This window comes from Chiroxiphia lanceolata, chromosome 13, assembly GCF_009829145.1.
Source record: "Chiroxiphia lanceolata isolate bChiLan1 chromosome 13, bChiLan1.pri, whole genome shotgun sequence".
NCBI classification, from domain to species: Eukaryota; Metazoa; Chordata; class Aves; order Passeriformes; family Pipridae; genus Chiroxiphia; species Chiroxiphia lanceolata.
In genome coordinates, this window is record NC_045649.1 from 12,413,137 (window position 1) to 12,430,009 (window position 16,873).

Genomic DNA, 16,873 nt, shown 5'->3' on the forward strand with positions numbered 1-16,873 from the left:
CATCGGGAGCGGCCCCATCCCTGCCTCCCGCCCCCGCCGCCCATGAGGCACCTATAGAACATGTATCCCGGGAAGTGCGCGGGGTTGGCCCAGAAAATGTGTGTGGAAATTCCTGGTGGCTTTTCTTCCTGCTGTAGGCAGAGGCGCATTTACGGGTGAGAACGTAACATAACTGTTATCTGCTGGGTTTTTGTGTTTGAATAGGAAATTCTTTCCATTCCTCAAAGGGGGAGGGGAGGAAAGCAAAAACATGTCTCCTGGCTGGCTGCAGGAGAGGCTCATCAGCCCAGTAAACAATTCTGCGTCCATGAAACGGGCATTAAAAACCCGAAAGATAAAAACAAGTTACGTTTTTTAACGAAGGCGCTGAGCGTATGTGGATCTAAATAAAAGAAACGCTGCTGTCTGATCGTTTTACGGATACCGAGCTGTGTAATTTTAGTTTTGGTTTTATCTTTTGTCTGTTTTCTTAATCTTGGTGTTGTTCAAGCGTCTGTTGTGTTTATCACCGAGTCAGTCCTGTAGATCATTCGTCTGCTTTAAGGTAACTGTGGTCCTGGTATCCTACTAAAGGCGAAACACTGATGCTGTTACCTTCGAGAGCTCGTTGCTTTTCCATATTCTGCTGGAGATATTGGATGTGTGTGTCAAATGTATGGGAATGCTGGAAAGGTTAAGGGTTTAACTACAGATATGGAGAGAAGGCTGAGAGAATTTTAGAAGGACATTTTTTGCTGACTTTCAGTGCGTAGATTGGTTGTTTAAAACCCACAATTGATGTAGTTACTCTGAAACCCACGCCATTCTGTGGTATAAACTGAATTCCTCCTTTTTTTGTGTTTGCATGCGTCCCTGACAGCTACATTTTTTAAAAATGCATATCTGTATAAAAAATGCTTGCGCTTTTTCTTCATATGTTTAAAATAAGGGGATTTTATTTACTTTTTCTCTCTTGCTTCAGCCTCCTTCCTCCAAGAAGACTGATGGTTCAGGATCATATACTAAGATGCAGAATACCCAGGTGAGGGCAATGTCTGAAAAGAAGCAGAAGAAAAAAACAGACTTGGAAAGTAAACAAGAGAAGGCAAATCGTATAATATCTGAAGCAATTGCAAAAGCAAAAGAAAGAGGAGAGAGAAACATTCCACGAGTAATGAGCCCTGAAAATTTCCCCAGTGTTTCAGCTGAAGCAAAAGACGAAAAGAAGGGCAGAAAAGTTAAATCCAAACCAAAGGACAAGGAGAGCAAAAAGCCGAAAACTGGTTCCTCATCCAAAATTAAAGAGAAAACAAAAATTGGGTAAGTAGATTAAAATGTCTTTCTTCTCTTCAGATCTAAATCCTTGATTAAAATGAAAAGTGCTTACTGATAATAAAATGTTCGCCTCCACTGCCTACACAGAATTTTTCCTGATTAAGTCCATGTGTGGACTCTCTCATTCAGGAACAAGAATGCTCTGTTTTCTCTTTAGATAAAATCAATGTAGGACTGTCCTTGTGAAAGGAATTACTTTAAATTCATAATCTAAAATATTCTATACTCACTTTGAACCATAGACCCAAGTATCTTTCATCTAGTGTTGTAATCAGTTCTGACTCCAAATTAAGTTTCTCTAATTTATAAATGCTGTCTTTATCAGTTTTGGCATGTAGCCTCAATACAGTGTGCATGGGGAGAAATTGGAAGCCTAATGAACTTCCAAGAAAGAGAATATTACAGATATCACGTGTATCAAAAGTAAAGCACATATTGGAAAAATTATATTCTAAGCACTCTGTAGTCTTCAGTCATATCAGTTTAATCTGCCCTCTCAAAAACTTTGCAGACTCAGCTGGGTCAAGCTGTGTGGATACCTTGGGGTAAGGAGCTTTCAGAGGACATTAGGTGTTAGAAGGCTCCAAGGGATTCAGTAGATGACACGTCCTTTGACTCCACAGCTAACCTATGTCACCTGTGTACTTTTAAAGGAAAGTATTTGATTTCCCATGTTAAGTATGTCAGTTGGAACTGGAAATGAAAATCATAGCTACAGTCTGATATTTATTTTTTTTTACATTGATGCTCTTTTTGTGGTAGCAGAAATATTAACTGGCATATCTTTCCAAATTTAAATGTCTCATATACATATGTATATTCTCATGTATGGAGCTGAAATGAATGTTCTTTTAATCAGCGTATTTCTCTGCATTTTCTTCTTTTTTTCCTAGAGATCAGTACTTTTCTTACATGTTTGAAGTAAACAACATTGATTAGTTATATTGTGAAGGTTATACATACTGTACTCATACACTACATTTGATTCTTAGTGTGAACTTTCATGGTGTTAATTCCTTTCTTTTCTGATTCTGGGTTGGCACGTGATGCTGGTCATAAGTGCACTGGGTACTGTTTGTTTTTTTTTTTCTCCATCTTGTTTAAGATGGGATTTTGGATGTGTATTCCGAAATTGATTTTGCTTTCATGTTTCTGAGTTTATTCACGTTCTATAACAAACATTTTGTGGGTCTGTCAGAAAACTTTACAGGGTCATTTAGCTGGTGGCAGTTTCATGGAGCTTTGTGATCTTATTGATTCTTTTGGATAATTCACAAAGGCTGCCAAAGTATCATCCTTATGATATACTCCATAGTTCTCATAATATTCTTACTGTTTTTAAAGAAAAAATAATAGGATGTAAGCTGTTACCTCCAATTTGTAATTCTGCATTCACTTTTGTCTTCGTGAAACGCTTCGCTGTGCACATCACTTCAAATCAGTTTTCAGGATTTCGTCAGACAGTGTTAGTTGAGAAAGAGATGTTTCTCAAACCATGTTTTTAACCATGGTTATTTGTGCTTGATGCAAAGTACCTGCAAGATGCTGAGGAACTCCCATTTAATTAAGTATGGTCACTGTTATGTAATTTTGCACTGAGCTGCGAAGGTTTGCCTCCCCATTATTTACCAGTTTAATCAGCTAATGCCCCAGTAGCTCTCTATTAACTTAATCGTGCTGCCAGGTATTGCTTTAACTATGTAGGATGTATAGCTGAAGATTTAGCAGTCAGGTCCTGTTAAAAAGCAGTGAAGAGAGTCTTCCAGAGCCTCGTATTACAGATTTCACAGAATTGCCTTGTATTTAGGTGGCCAGCAGCAAATCAAATGCTTTGAGGCATCCAGAGAGTGCATTTTTGTATCCAGATTCATGTGTTGAGTTAGCACTGTTTGATATTATTGATATAAATACGTAAAATAACTGTTTAGCAAAGAATATACCACTGATTTTGCAGAGTAGTAATTACAGTAAGGGCTCGATTTTTTTAAAAGAATAGTCTTACAGGCTCTTCTTTCTGTGCAAATGTAACTACTGATCTTACAGAAGAATAATTACCATAGAATAGCTTTATTTGTCTTTACAAAGGTGGTTAAAAAAATTGTGTGATTAATAAAATTTGTTTTGTTCAGAGTAGAACAAACCTAAATAACTAATAAGGGTTTTAGAAGGCTAAACAACTTTTATAAAGGTTTCTTCCTGACTTCCGTTCTTAAGAAAATATTTCTTAATGAACACACATCCTCAGATTTATTACTGTGTCAAAATAGGGATGAGTTTTTAAGCATATGGGTTTCTGCTTTGGTTTTTCTCATTACCTTAAAAAAAACAAGCTCTGACTGAATCTTAGGAGAAAATTTTACCATGCTAAAATAATACCTTTAAAAGACAAGTGCTTTATTGGGCAAGAAGGGGAATGCGAGAATCTCAATTCAATAAAAACAGGTGGGGTTTTTTCTTGGATTTTTGAGATCTGTTTAAAATAGGATGAAAAAATTATACATTTTATTTTAATCAATAAGGAGGAAAAACTTTAAAAAATAACCAAGTTGTATATATAACATTTCTTACATTTAAGCAGAAAATAAAACCTGAAGTCTCCTCAAATTTTAAAAACATAAGCAAACAATTTCCAACTGCTGTAAACAATTATCAACTAATTTCTCTACAAGCAATAAAACCTTAAAGCCACTAAAGGTTTACGGTAAAAAAAAAGAATAAGCAAAATACACGTTTTTAACAGTAGGCAGAATTTATTTGAGTGCATCTGCAGTCCCATTCCAGTGTGATATGTGCATCTCAGATGAATACACTTCTTTTCATTCAGTGTTTTCTGTAGCAAACATGTTTAACTTTCAGGAACTGTTAAAAAGCTGATTCAGTGTAGGGTCGGAGTGCCCGTGCGAGAGGAGGTGCAGAGTTGTGTGTTTTTGACAAGATCTGAAGTCAGACATAGGTTTTGGGTGACTCCTGGTCAATTTGCAGGCTGATGAGGAGCTGAAAGAGCTGAAACTATAGCAAATATATTGATTTTGTTTGTTTGTTTGTTTGTTTTGGAAAACATTTGTGAAATAGTGGCAAACACAGCTAGTGGCAAACACAGCCTGTTCGGTGTGAGCACAGTTGTACCCTCTGTGGTCCAGCACTTAAGCAGCAAACTCTTTTTATGATCATGGACTTTGCTTACATCTTATGGGGGTTTTGTCTGTGTAGTATGTCCTGTATTGCTCCTGAGGAGGATTCTGAGAGTTACAGTTGTCCCTCAGTGAAAATGATACACTGTGGGTTGGTGCTCTGGTAGAGCTGGAGCTGGAACACGAGTTGCTGAACAGACCTTTATAAAACTGCCTGGTAGCCATCAGTTAAAAAAAAAAAGTGTGCTTTTAATTGTAATACAGCACAGTTTTTACTGATATTGAGTAGCCCTCATCTGGGATCAAGATGAATTTTAGCTACTATGTCTATATTTAGGGGGCAGGATGATTTTTAAGTCTTTTTTTCCTTGCTACTCGAACACAATTAGTATGTGTTTGGTGGCTTCATCTTAGCTGTTTATATTTTACTTAGTGATTCCTCTGAGATCTACACATACAGGAAAAATTTATAGTATACTTCTTTCCAATTTATCATTGCTAGTTAAAAATTGCCAGCAGTTACTTCCTGGGCAGGCTGTAGTTTCTAAAGGTGAGGATTAAGGTTTTTAGTACTCAGCTGTTATGTCAAAGAAGTAATGCCTATTAATGTTAGTCAAATGGTTTAGAACTGAATCCAGAGGTTAGTAAAGTTTCTGTACCATAAGCATTGGTGAAGATAAATGACTAAACTATATTATTACCAAGAACATTGTAAGGGTGTGACAGAAATTATTAGAAGAATGCATGTATAATATATGTAGTGTTACCAAATAAAGGAATCAGTTTGCTTTGTGCATTGATTACTGTTTAAGTTAATTCTTTAAAATTTACTTTACAATTTCTCTGCAGACACCAGAACTACTTTTCATATCCTGGCTATTTACCAAGGTGCATTGACGTTTGGGAATCTATTTAAACCCTTTCATGTTTTTGCATAGAACTTGTTTCCATTTATAAGCTTTTTCTAACTGATTCTACTTCTTCCATCTAAGGTGATGCATATTTAAACTAAAAAGTCTACTTCTTACCACTTGATACGAAGAATTATGAATTTGTGAACACTCTGTTGTTCAAAAAAGTAGATTGGCATTTAGGTTTTATAGCTCTCAACGTATTCCCACCTACTCAAACATAAAATTAAATATCACGGCCCTGATGAAAAGCAGCAGCTCTGCACTGGTGATGTAAAGGACAATATCAGTAGACTACATGTAGGTTTGGGTTTTTTTAATCACTGCACAGTTTAAATAAATAAATTGCCCAAATTCCCCAAATTCTAAGAACTCAGTTTACAGAAGTTTGAGTCAGGGTGATAGTCCTTAAGTTCAGAACTGTTTCCTGTTAGCAGAAATGGCTGTATTGTTTCAAGTACTAAAAGAGCAATGGAGGATTTTATTTATTAACCCTTAAGTTACATAGTAATAAATCCAGCAAGTGGTATTTGATCCTGTGCACTACTCAAATGAGGAAATGTCTTTGTTGCCTTGAACCTTGAAGTAGGTCTCACAAATATTGTTTACAAGACAGAGCATTTTTGGACCCAAGACCCTGACAGATAACCTTTGTTTGCTTGTTGATCTGCTACTGTTAAGATGGTTTGAAACTCTCTTAAACTCAGGTAGCAACAGGAGACGTGGGGAGGAGGGGAAGTGATTCACCTGCACACTGGTCCTGTATTGTTTGAGTTATAAATACGTAGAACTTGATTTTCCTGAGGCAGACGCTGTGAGTTGTCTTCATGTTTCATGCAAGTGAGGCAAATGCTGGTCAAAAGGAAGGGATGCTCGCTGAATCTTTGAGTTCTGTTACATCTGTTAAGATCATTAACTTCTGTCATGATTAAAATGGCACATAAATTCCAAATTTGATCATCCTTCTGGGATATCTTTGCATGTACTGAGCTGTGACTCCCTGGTGAAGTTTTCTCTGATCCCGGGTTATAGTTTTGGTGCATAATTAGGATTTCAGTGGCATAGTCTAAAGTTTCTGCTGCAAACTGTATGAATACAAAATGGTGTGGTCTTACCAAAGAACTAACCAAACACTTGTGTGTTGTTTAGCATTCTTATTTCAGTGTTGTATGAGCTTGAAATGACTGTTGGTTCCAGAAATACTACAGGAGTGTTTAAAAAATCTGTGCATAGTGCAGAAGTTATTAATTTGAAATAACAGCTGGAGAAGGAGACAATAGCTAATAGGAGTGTATTATTTATTAAACATATTCTAGAAGAGTAAGAGAAACTGGCCTTATACCAGCGATTTAACTCTCATTCCAAGAGGATATGCTATCTTGTCAAGAAAATATCTACTTTATATTTTTTGCTAAGTTTTTAATGATAGATACGGGTATGTTGATAACATAGGAGTTTTATTGTTATTAATATAGCAAAGTGCTCTGACTACAAATTAAAATATCTGGGAGGTGGCTTTGGACACTAATAATTAGTTATTTGGTGTTTTTCTGTTTTGGGAAAATGGAATTAAAATGATGTATTGAAGACATGCACTGGTGGCCAGCTATACTTAGGATTCCTGACATGCCTAATAAATATTTGCCACCTTCTCTTTTTTTTCCTGTTCTCTTTAATACTTCCTCATGTTCATTATTTGGAAGACTTTAAAAACTCATCATTTTAAAGCTGTTCAAAGTACTGACAATGTTTCCATCGCATTCACTGCTACCAAACAGAAGGGGAATGGAGCACATTCTTACTGGTTCTTCGTGTACAAGGAAGAAGTTGCCATGTTCCTCAAATAGTGGTTCCTGGTGATATTGCTGATACTTTAACTCTTGGAGTTCTGTGGCTCTAAACCATGTTAGAAGTGTTGTGCTGAAGATCAGAAGTAATAGTGGCTCTTGAGATGGCTTATTGTTAAACTGCTTTGTGGTGGAAGTTTCTCAACATCTTTAATTTGTAGTTACAGAAGAAGGAAATATATATTGAAGAAATCTACAGTGTCGGATTGTTGAAGTATTTCTACATGTTGTGTAATAAGATAATTTTAAATTTTAAAAGGAGAAAGTGAAATTGGAGTAGAGTCTAGTGATATTTATTCTGTGTCTATAGTATACTCTTAACTTTTCATAGAAACAGAAGAGATAGTTTCTGTTCAGAACAGTTTGTTTCAGGGAGGAAAAAAGGGATTTTAGCCAAGGATCTTTATGCTTTCATGCAGAAATTTATAAACTGGCAAGAGAACTTGCTCTCTCAATGAAAATATTTCACAGGATTGATCCAGTTTACAAGCTTCTGAAAATTATTGTTTTCACATAGCAGATTTTTTTAGAAGTTTTTGGCCAAAATATGAGCAGATTGCATTTTTACTGATAGAAATGCATGACTTTAGCACCATACTGTCATTCAGCAACTTTTGATAGCAAGGTGCATTGTGATTCTGGGCACTGGATCAGAAAGAAGTGAAACTGTGCATTTATTCCTCTCGTTGGCACCATATTGATATAGAGGAGGAAACATTCTGATTTACAACATGTAGAGAAGATGTTAAGAAAATTTCAGGGAGAAGCTTGTGAAGAGGAGTACGGGGGTTAGGGAATACAAGCTCAAGGCAAGACACAAAAGCTGACAGAAATGGAATGTTACGTGTAAGACTGCAGGGGCAGAGCAAGAGGTGAACACAAGGAGGGACTACAACTACAGAGAAGGAGAGGAACAGATGTGCAAGGAAAGATGCAGTTAGAGCAGTCTAATCACAAAATAATCCTGTGTTCTAAAACAGAAGGTCCTTAAAATCCTCTGCTATTCAGTGGATACCTCTACAACCCCCTTATTTCTTTATTATGCTTCTTGAGTACAAAAGGAACCTGAGCCTAAAATACAAGGCAGTAATGCATGAAGTGAGAATGAGCTATGGTTGCATGGACAGAAATGCTTAGCGTAGCAATATGCATTTATGAATTGTCTTAATCTAACATTTCACAAAAGAGAATCAAAATTTGGAGAAGGTTGCAACAGGTGCCACCTACCAGGTGTCAGCCTTGGAACTGAACTGGACTGAGCAATATAAAAGAACTCTGAAGATGGCTTTGAGGAGGGACCAAGTCTTCCAGAGATTATTCCAGCTTGACTTATATCTCAACACATATTTGATTCAAGAACATTAATTTTTCCTTTTTCTTCGTTGTTAGTAGTCTTGTTTTTCATTTAAAAGCCAAAATGTTTGTCAGATTGCCAGTCATCTCTACATGCCATACATGTATCAGGCCCTTAATGCCTTACTCGAAATCAAAGAGAAGACTTGGGATCTTATTTATTGGTCAAAAAAATAGTAATTTACAGATTATATCCTGTGAGTTCCTTGGATTGAATATGCTCTATGTTCAGTTGTTTCAGTGAAAAGATCAGCAAGGGACAAGTCCAGATCAGCACAGCTTGTTGCCCTTAGTAACATATGGACAAAATTTCGAAGTGTGTACCCAGTGGTGCTCTCCTCGAGTGGCCAGAAGCAATGGGGAGAATTTAAGAGCAGAGAAAACATACATGATACTTCTTACTATTTTCTCAAACTCTAAAGATGCAAACCAGGAACTCAGTGGGATGGGTATCATTTAATGAATGATCTCACTCATAAGTTTACCAGATTTCCCTTTAAATCTACTTTAAGTTGTAGCATCCAGAATTCCATTTAACAACGAGCTCAGAAGGTCAATCACAGTGTGCCTTGTCTGGAACACTTTGGAATGTATTAGCTAATTTCACATATTAGCTGACAAGTGCTAATATAACACATTTGATGAAACAAAGTGAGATTAAAAATGGAAAAAGTGATTTGTCCAAGTCCATCACGAGAAAGAGTCATATTGGAAAGATACCCGAGAATCCAACAGTCTTAAAACAAACAAACAAACTAAAAAAGATTCCTAATCAGAGCTTGGAAAGTGAGAGGGGAAAAACCCTCAGACTAACCTTGAAGAACGTAGAAAAACAGTGTGTTCATTGTTGAAATTATTTCCTGTGATTATGAAACAAGTTTTCTAAGTAATAATTAAACTGAGAACACCTAATGAAAAGCCAAGGACCAGCATTTACTTGTGAACAAATAGCTCTGTGAACAAGCAGCTCTGTGATTATGCTGACTGCAACTTCCATTTCAATAGGCATTCCCCAGTGCTGTTCCCTTCGTGCTAGGAGTAAAAAACGTGGGAATGGAAAATCTTTTATGATTTTGCGGTTTTTAAACTTTTCCACTGAACATACATAGTGTTTAAGTATTGAAAACCGATGAAAATGTTCATTGCTTCTGAAAGTACACGTAGAATCTTTTGTAAGCCATTTTGCTTAAACTTTCCATAGTGTTTTAGTAATTCAAGATGTTTGTTTTCTGTGTGGACTGTTGGTTTGGACATAAATATGTGTGTGTTCTCTTATTTGGACACTTGCAAAGAGAAGGGAATGAGATAAAAGTGTTCCAACCAACTTTGCATCAGTAGTTTTTTCAGGTGACTAATATATTTAATGCTGTTTTGGTGTAAAATGTATTGTGTGTATAAAGACTAAATTCTTGTGTTTAATGTGTTAGTAACATGGCAGAAGCAGCTTTTATGCAGGAACTTACCTCATTTTCTGTTACATGGATCTGATTATTAGAAACTGTATAAAATATATCTTTTAGGACAGCTATTTATCTGTGTTTTTATTGGATACTTTGTCATTATTCTGCAATGATTACGAATTACTATACCACTGCAGCATACTTAAAGAGGAGTATTAATATGGCACATGTCAAATGCAAAAAAAATACTTTTATACCCTTTAGTTGAAAACAACTCTGAATTATTATTGTGGTTTGTAGTGTAATCTTTAAATCCAAAGAAAGAAAAGTGCTTTTTTATTAGAGTTTGAACTAATTTATTCAGCACAATATTGGTTCTTAACATATTCTGGTGGGTTCTAAGACTATTTACAGATAAAAGTGCTGGGTTTTAGATATACCTTTATGAAGTTTTTTTAAGGGCAAAAAGGATTCATGCAGTTCCTTCATTTTCACCACTGAATGACTTAAATTTAAGTGTAAAAGTTTTGCATGTCAGACAGCTTTGTCTCATTTTTAGATTATTCTCCACAGCTATTTTTTTTTACTAAAAATTAGAAGATACATTTTACGATGGTAAATTGTTTATGATAAATCACTTACTGTTGTCATCTGCAGATGGTGTCTCTGCTAACTTTGTAGTTTACCATTTTCAGCTGGTTTAACTGTTGGATTTTGCATTTCTGTTACTTGTTTAAAGATTTAAAATTGGTATGATAGAGTTTGTGATAGTAAGGCAAAGAAACACTAGTGAACAATACTAGTGTAAAGTACAGTCTACTGTAAGGTGTTTCAGACCTATTTTTAATTTTTCAGACAGTGGTGCTTTCTGAGTTTTATGGTAAGAATATGGGTGTTGCTAGTGGATGTGGTACTTTTAATCCTGGAGTTCTGTTCACTAGTGTATGGCATTCACTTAGGTGCTGGGCTTTTGTTTCTTACAGGAAGCTGATCATCACACTGGGTAAGAAGCAGAAAAGGAAAAATGAATCTTCAGATGAATTGTCTGATGCTAAACAGACTCCACAGCGGCCACTGAAAGATGAAGACTCACAGGTAAAGGGAGTCAGCATTTTTCCCTTTTAAATTTGTATGTGTTGCTATTTCTGCAGGTCTTTTTATCCCCTCTCTCCAAAAAGTTACACACCCTTTGACACAGTGACAGTTACTCTCCCACTGCTGCCCACCTCCTAGGTAGACCCTTTCGTAATCAGCTACTTTTCCAAGTTGAAAATCAGAAAATCCTACAGGTTAGAGCCCCCTTTCTGTAATGGGACATCAATGCCCTGCTTGTATGTGTTCAGTTTCAGTATAAAAGTCCACAGATGTGAGACTGTAAATACTTCCCATTGAGTGTGCATTTAGACCTGGTCCTTACTTTGGCTGACTATGTGAAAATGCAGAGTTTGCTTCGTAGAAAAGACTTGTGTTAATGAAGCTGGATCTTTGAGAACATTTAAAATGTTTGTTTAGAGCTGTACTGTGTTTTTTCTGAGCTCTGCTTCTGTAGAAACAGAAAAAGCAGATTTCTTGCAGTGGTGAATCTGAAGGGAACGATGATCAATGTGCTGATAGGCTCTAGTTGGTTGTGGAATACTTGTAGGGAGTGCCAGATGAAGAATTGGTCGAGTCATTCCCTTGAGGAATAGCTGTCTTGTAACTTTCTTACTGCAATTTTTTCATGGATTGCCCTGGTATAATATAGTAAAATAGCTAATGATTTCTAAAACTTGTGCACAGGGAAGCATGAACTGTTGATGAGAGATTATATTCTGTTTATGTGTGTGTTAGTAACAGAATTATAACTTCTTGCTTTAGGGCAATCTCCATTGAAGTAAGATTTTATGATGGAAATGCACAGGTTTTTATCCTGTGGTGATTTCATCCACAGAGATGAAATCAATATTCAAAATAAGGTGCTGTTGAGTAAAAATTAATTGCATTATTTGATGACAGTTGTCAAAAACCAATTATGAGATACTGAGTTGCCCTCTGGTATTTCACAGATAATAATGCTGGGGGGGAAAAAAAAGGATCAGACGCCATTTCCCAGAATGACTTTTTATTAACTTAAGCTTGTCTTAGGTAAAGCTTACCTGGAAGGGAACATGAAATTATTATTTCTCATGGAAATTTGTCTTAGTATAGGAAGTCCATTTAGTACACTGAAGGAGGTGAAAGCAGATTTGGTGGGTCTGAAGTACTGTAACTTCTTAATAGTGTTCTCTTATCAGATTATAAATCTGTGGGCCAACAAACCCAATACAAAAGACTGAAGATCAACTCTTTCTTGGTTTCTTTTCCTCATTGCTCTTGGGGGGGCCTTTATATTTGTTTTTCAGCATGGCAAAGGTCATCTTCACTTCTAGTGTGGATAGACAGGGGGTATCAAGAAGGGAACAGAGGGTAGAGCTAAGAAGGGGTGTCATGGGAAAGCAAAAACCTCTACTGCAGAATGTCATAGCACTGCCCCGTTATATCCCAAGGAAATGGGGAGAAGCATAACAGGAAAGACAAATTGCTTTACTTCATTAATTCATTCTCTCTTTAGTTTTCGAACATGTTCATGATTTTCTTTTCAAAGAACTGTTTCTAATTTCTGTTGCAAATAGCTGTTTCTAAGCTCTGGGGGGCAATTTTAGGTCTTTTTTCCCCCTAATTCATTTTGTGTGCTTAGTTTCACAGTAAGTGTCTTCCTTAAATACATTTATTTATTTTTTTTTTAATTTTTTTTATGTATGGTACTACTTTATTTTGTGTCTTACAGCATTTGCTTATGACCGTGGTTCTCAGCTCAGGGAAACACAAAGTTTTTTTTGAACAACTCAGGTTATATATTAATGTGCTGGAGAACATATGTCAATGTTTTGATAATCACTTCATGCTTTAGGAGAAGACATAGTGAGAAGAATTGAAAATGCCAGTTACATAACTTTGTATTGCACGTATTACCTGCCTTTTTTTCTTTTTTTAAAATCTACTTCTGTCAGCTGACTATTATTGGTTTAACTACAATGTGACATTACTGTGTCTGTTTAAAGTCGAAGTTCCTTTTTGTGAGAACACCCCTCCCCACAGGCACTCACTCTTTATTGGAGAATAGCTGATCTAAAATTGTGGAAAGCTGATGGAGTAGTCATATATGTAGCCTCTCTAGAGGAATGGTGATGCCCATTCTTTGACTTTTCATATAAATGTACTTTTTAATCTACCTTACTAAAACACCTCTGATGTAGTTGTTGAAGTATAACTGTGTCTTTTACCAGATACCAGCCAGACCAAGGGCTGAATTTAACAGTCAGGAAGAAAAGTTCCTGTGCTGCAATCTTACTGTTACTTAATGTCTGCTCTGCAGAAGCCAGTGTGACCACAGCATTTTGGGTTTTCTTCTATTCACCACTTGTTCTCCCAGTTGAGCACCACAGTGCAGTACAACACTGCATCCTGCAGTGGATTTTCCTGCACAAAAATACCCTTTGTTTTGTAGAGAGTTTTACTCAACTGATTTTATTTTTATGATGGTCAGTTCTCCAAAGCAGATTGCAGTGTTTTCAGATGTTACCTCACTAGTGTGATACTGCTATTTTTAACCGGTGAATCCAATTTAAAAATTAATCTTATGGTTAAATAGACAGTGTCTCATATACTGGTACTGAGGGTTGGAAAGGTTATGCAATAACCTAATAATCTAAATATTTGAAACTGTGAGTGAGAAGGAATTATTTTCTTACACTGAGCATTATTTCTTCATCTGAAACTTGTCCTCAGATTCTTGCAGAAACCAGAATGAAAGGTTAGAGAGATAAACAGCCAAGTAAGCCAAATAATGCTGTTAAACAAGCCCTGATTAAGGTGGAGGAGAAAATAAGTACATTAACAAAGCAACCAGCTTCATTAGCCATCAGGTCAGACTTCATCAGCAATTTGACCAATGTTATCTAGTGAAAATCTTCCCCATTTTTTGTATATAGCATTGTTGTTTAGTAGAGACACTGCAGCATATTTTGTATCTTTCCCTCTGATTCTGGAATTAGATGGTAACACTCTACACAACATTAGGAAATTGCTGTTGAAATACTGATGCTCATGGGAGATCTATTACATATCAGCTTTTCTCCCAAACTGCTCTGGAAATAGTGGTTTGTGTTTGCTCTTGAACTCTAAAAATAAAAGTATCAAATGTTTATATGAAACAGAAAATATATTTAAAAATAGTGTACCTTTGTGATTCGTGTATTTCATGTTTCATATCAAATGTTGGCCTTTGGTTTTAGATACAGCTGAAATATTGCTTAGAGTGTCCCAAAATGTACAGTTCGTGTTAGGGGAAGTTTTGTGTAAAAACTCTTATTTTTTTTTTCTTTCTCCTGCATGCAGAAGAGAAGATCAAATCGTCAAGTTAAAAGGAAAAAATACTCTGAAGAAGGAGAAGGGAAGCAATCAGAAGAAGAAGCAGCTAAAGTTTCTGTAAAAATCAAAAAGAATTCTGCCCCTTTGCCTGCTGAACAGCCTTTACAATTATTTGTGGTAAGTAAAAACTGGCTTGGTCCATAGTGGGAACTTCCTATTTGTCTCAAGTAGTTCAGTGAATAAAGCTCACAGCCTGGAATATATTATCATTAGTAAGCCATAATTTAATGTGACATTTTGCTAAGATCTTGAAAACTGAAAGAAATGGCTTCTTACTATTTTTTCTGTTACAAACCTTTGTTGACTTAATGGAAGTTAAGCATAAGGATAAGGCTAAGGATGGGTATATCTCAAATAATGTGGCGTAGGCATATGGAAAAGCTCTATGCTTATGTTATCATGACTTACAGAAGTATAAAATTATTTGGGGGATCTCTGCTTGCTGAGGTATTTAAAAAGGATACTCCTCCTTTACCCCCTCAGCCTTTTCAAGGTTTACACTTCACTGTTTAACTTGTGCCAGCTCTGGGACTCAAACTTCCTGTTGAGCCATTCTGGGTAAACAGAATGGCAGGAAAGAAACAGGAAAAACGTGTTTGTGAGATGCTTGAAAAAGTGCCAAAAGTTGTAAGGGAAGGAGAAGGATAGTCTAAGTGGAAACAAATCAGAGAAAATAGAAGGTGACTTTTTATTGCAAGCAACTCTTACAGATGCCTCTTTATCTCTGGAACCACAGCTCCAGTCTTGGCAGAGCCACATAGTCCTGTTCGTGTCACATCTAAGCCCTGCTGGAATTCCCAGACATGACCTTCTCTGCCTGATTCCACAGCGTGTTTGTTACCTATGTGCAGAGTAAATCGACTCAGTTGAGTTTGTCACATGCTGGGTTTCTTTTCTTTTTTTTTTTTTAACCTGTCTGTCAAGAATTCTCCCTTTCTATATAAGGAAATTCCGCGTATGTCCAGAGCATCACTTTAGCTCAGTGGGGCATTCACAGTGAGTCTGTGTCTGGGAAGCATTGAATCCTGAGTGCTTGCACTGTGTAAGTGTGTTTTTGGAAAGTGAGCATTTCGTCTGATGCTCTTTGGAAATGCCAGACTTCTGCATGTATTTCTCTCTGGGTGGAGACCTGGATTTTAAACTTTACTCCCAGACTGTTAGAGAATGTTAATGGTGGAGGTCAAATTTACATTTATTGGTGATCTTCTGACAAGCCACTTGTGGTTGAAACTCTTAAGCCTAATCAGTTTAAAGAGAGGGCATTTACTGCAGTTTTATAATGTCATTTTTTTCCTGCATTTATAGGAAAATCCAAGTGAAGAAGATGCAGCAATTGTAGACAAAATCTTATCTTCCAGGGTAATAAAGAAAGAAGTAAGTGATTGTCATGGAATAAAATTGTTTATTTGAAAAAGTGTTTTGCATCTGTCATTTTACATTTCCCCTGAATTTCCTTTCCTAGGTATCTGCTGGGATGACAGTAGACACAGAAGAGTTTTTTGTAAAATACAAGAACTAGTAAGTAATAAAAAGTTGTTTCATCATATGTGTTGGCTGAACTGCTAAGTAACATATTTATGTGCTCAAGTTTTGTATTCTTTGAAGGTTGCTTGTAATAGATTTTGTCATTTTTGAGATTTTTCTTTACCAATTTGATCTTTAAACTGCTAAGAATCTGCATTCTATTGATAGTAATAATTTAAAAATTATCAGTATTGTGAAATCAGCACTGACCAATAAGCTGAAAGCCTTTTTTTACCAAAGAACAGAATTTTTTTAGAGAAGATATGTTTATTAAATTCAGCAGGGACTGCATGCCTGAGGCAAATTATAATTTCGTGAATTTAAATCAGAGGTGTTTTGTGAACCTAGATTAGATTTACACTGTCATACATTTAGGAGAAGTTCATGTAGTAGTTGGTCTTATTGTTTCAAAAATAAAAAAAAAACTTTTGATTCAAGTGATTTTACATCAAAAGCAGGAAATAAAAAAAAGACTGAAAAAGAAAAAGAACTTCCTCCAAATTTTCTTACCTTAAATTTCATACCTATCTTCCTGTCCCTACTCATTTCTTGATGCTGAAAATCCAAGCACATTTTAAATTGTACATATGTGAATAATTTAATCAGATTTTTTCTAATCAGTGTTGTTTTTTGAGTCTGGATTCACATGTTTCTGAAGACCATTTACCCCTTGTTTTTGAAAGGTTAAAGTCTATCTTTTCATCTGAGAATGAGTAATCCCCAGCAATAGCTTTATTTTATCTTTAGAAAGCTTAAAAAGTGATGGAAGTATACTGAAAAGGGGGTGTGAGGAAGAGATCTATGTACTTCTGTGCTCTAACTTCAGAAGGGCTCTCTTAGGGTGCAGTGAGATGGTGCAGGTGCTGGTGCTCATGATTCCTCCTTCCTTTGACTCCAGTTCTTAGAGCTTCTCTCCCAGCCCAATCTGGCACCGTGTTCCCCTG

General features: G+C 36.2%; 1 protein-coding gene across 5 annotated transcripts in view; it reads left to right on the forward strand.

Annotated features, from left to right (window-relative positions):
- The window catches only part of CHD9 (chromodomain helicase DNA binding protein 9), an 86,191-nt gene that overhangs the window by 33,842 nt on the left and 35,476 nt on the right, over positions 1-16,873 (forward strand). For 4 of the 5 annotated variants that reach the window (XM_032700755.1, XM_032700757.1, XM_032700756.1 and 1 more), the window contains 5 exons: positions 962-1,299; positions 10,940-11,051; positions 14,373-14,522; positions 15,711-15,779; positions 15,868-15,923. In XM_032700755.1, coding sequence (XP_032556646.1) covers positions 962-1,299; positions 10,940-11,051; positions 14,373-14,522; positions 15,711-15,779; positions 15,868-15,923 — 725 coding nt within the window. Of the gene's footprint in view, position 1; positions 156-961; positions 1,300-10,939; positions 11,052-14,372; positions 14,523-15,710; positions 15,780-15,867; positions 15,924-16,873 lie in introns of those variants that run through there. The other variant, XM_032700760.1, reaches the window with a different exon arrangement.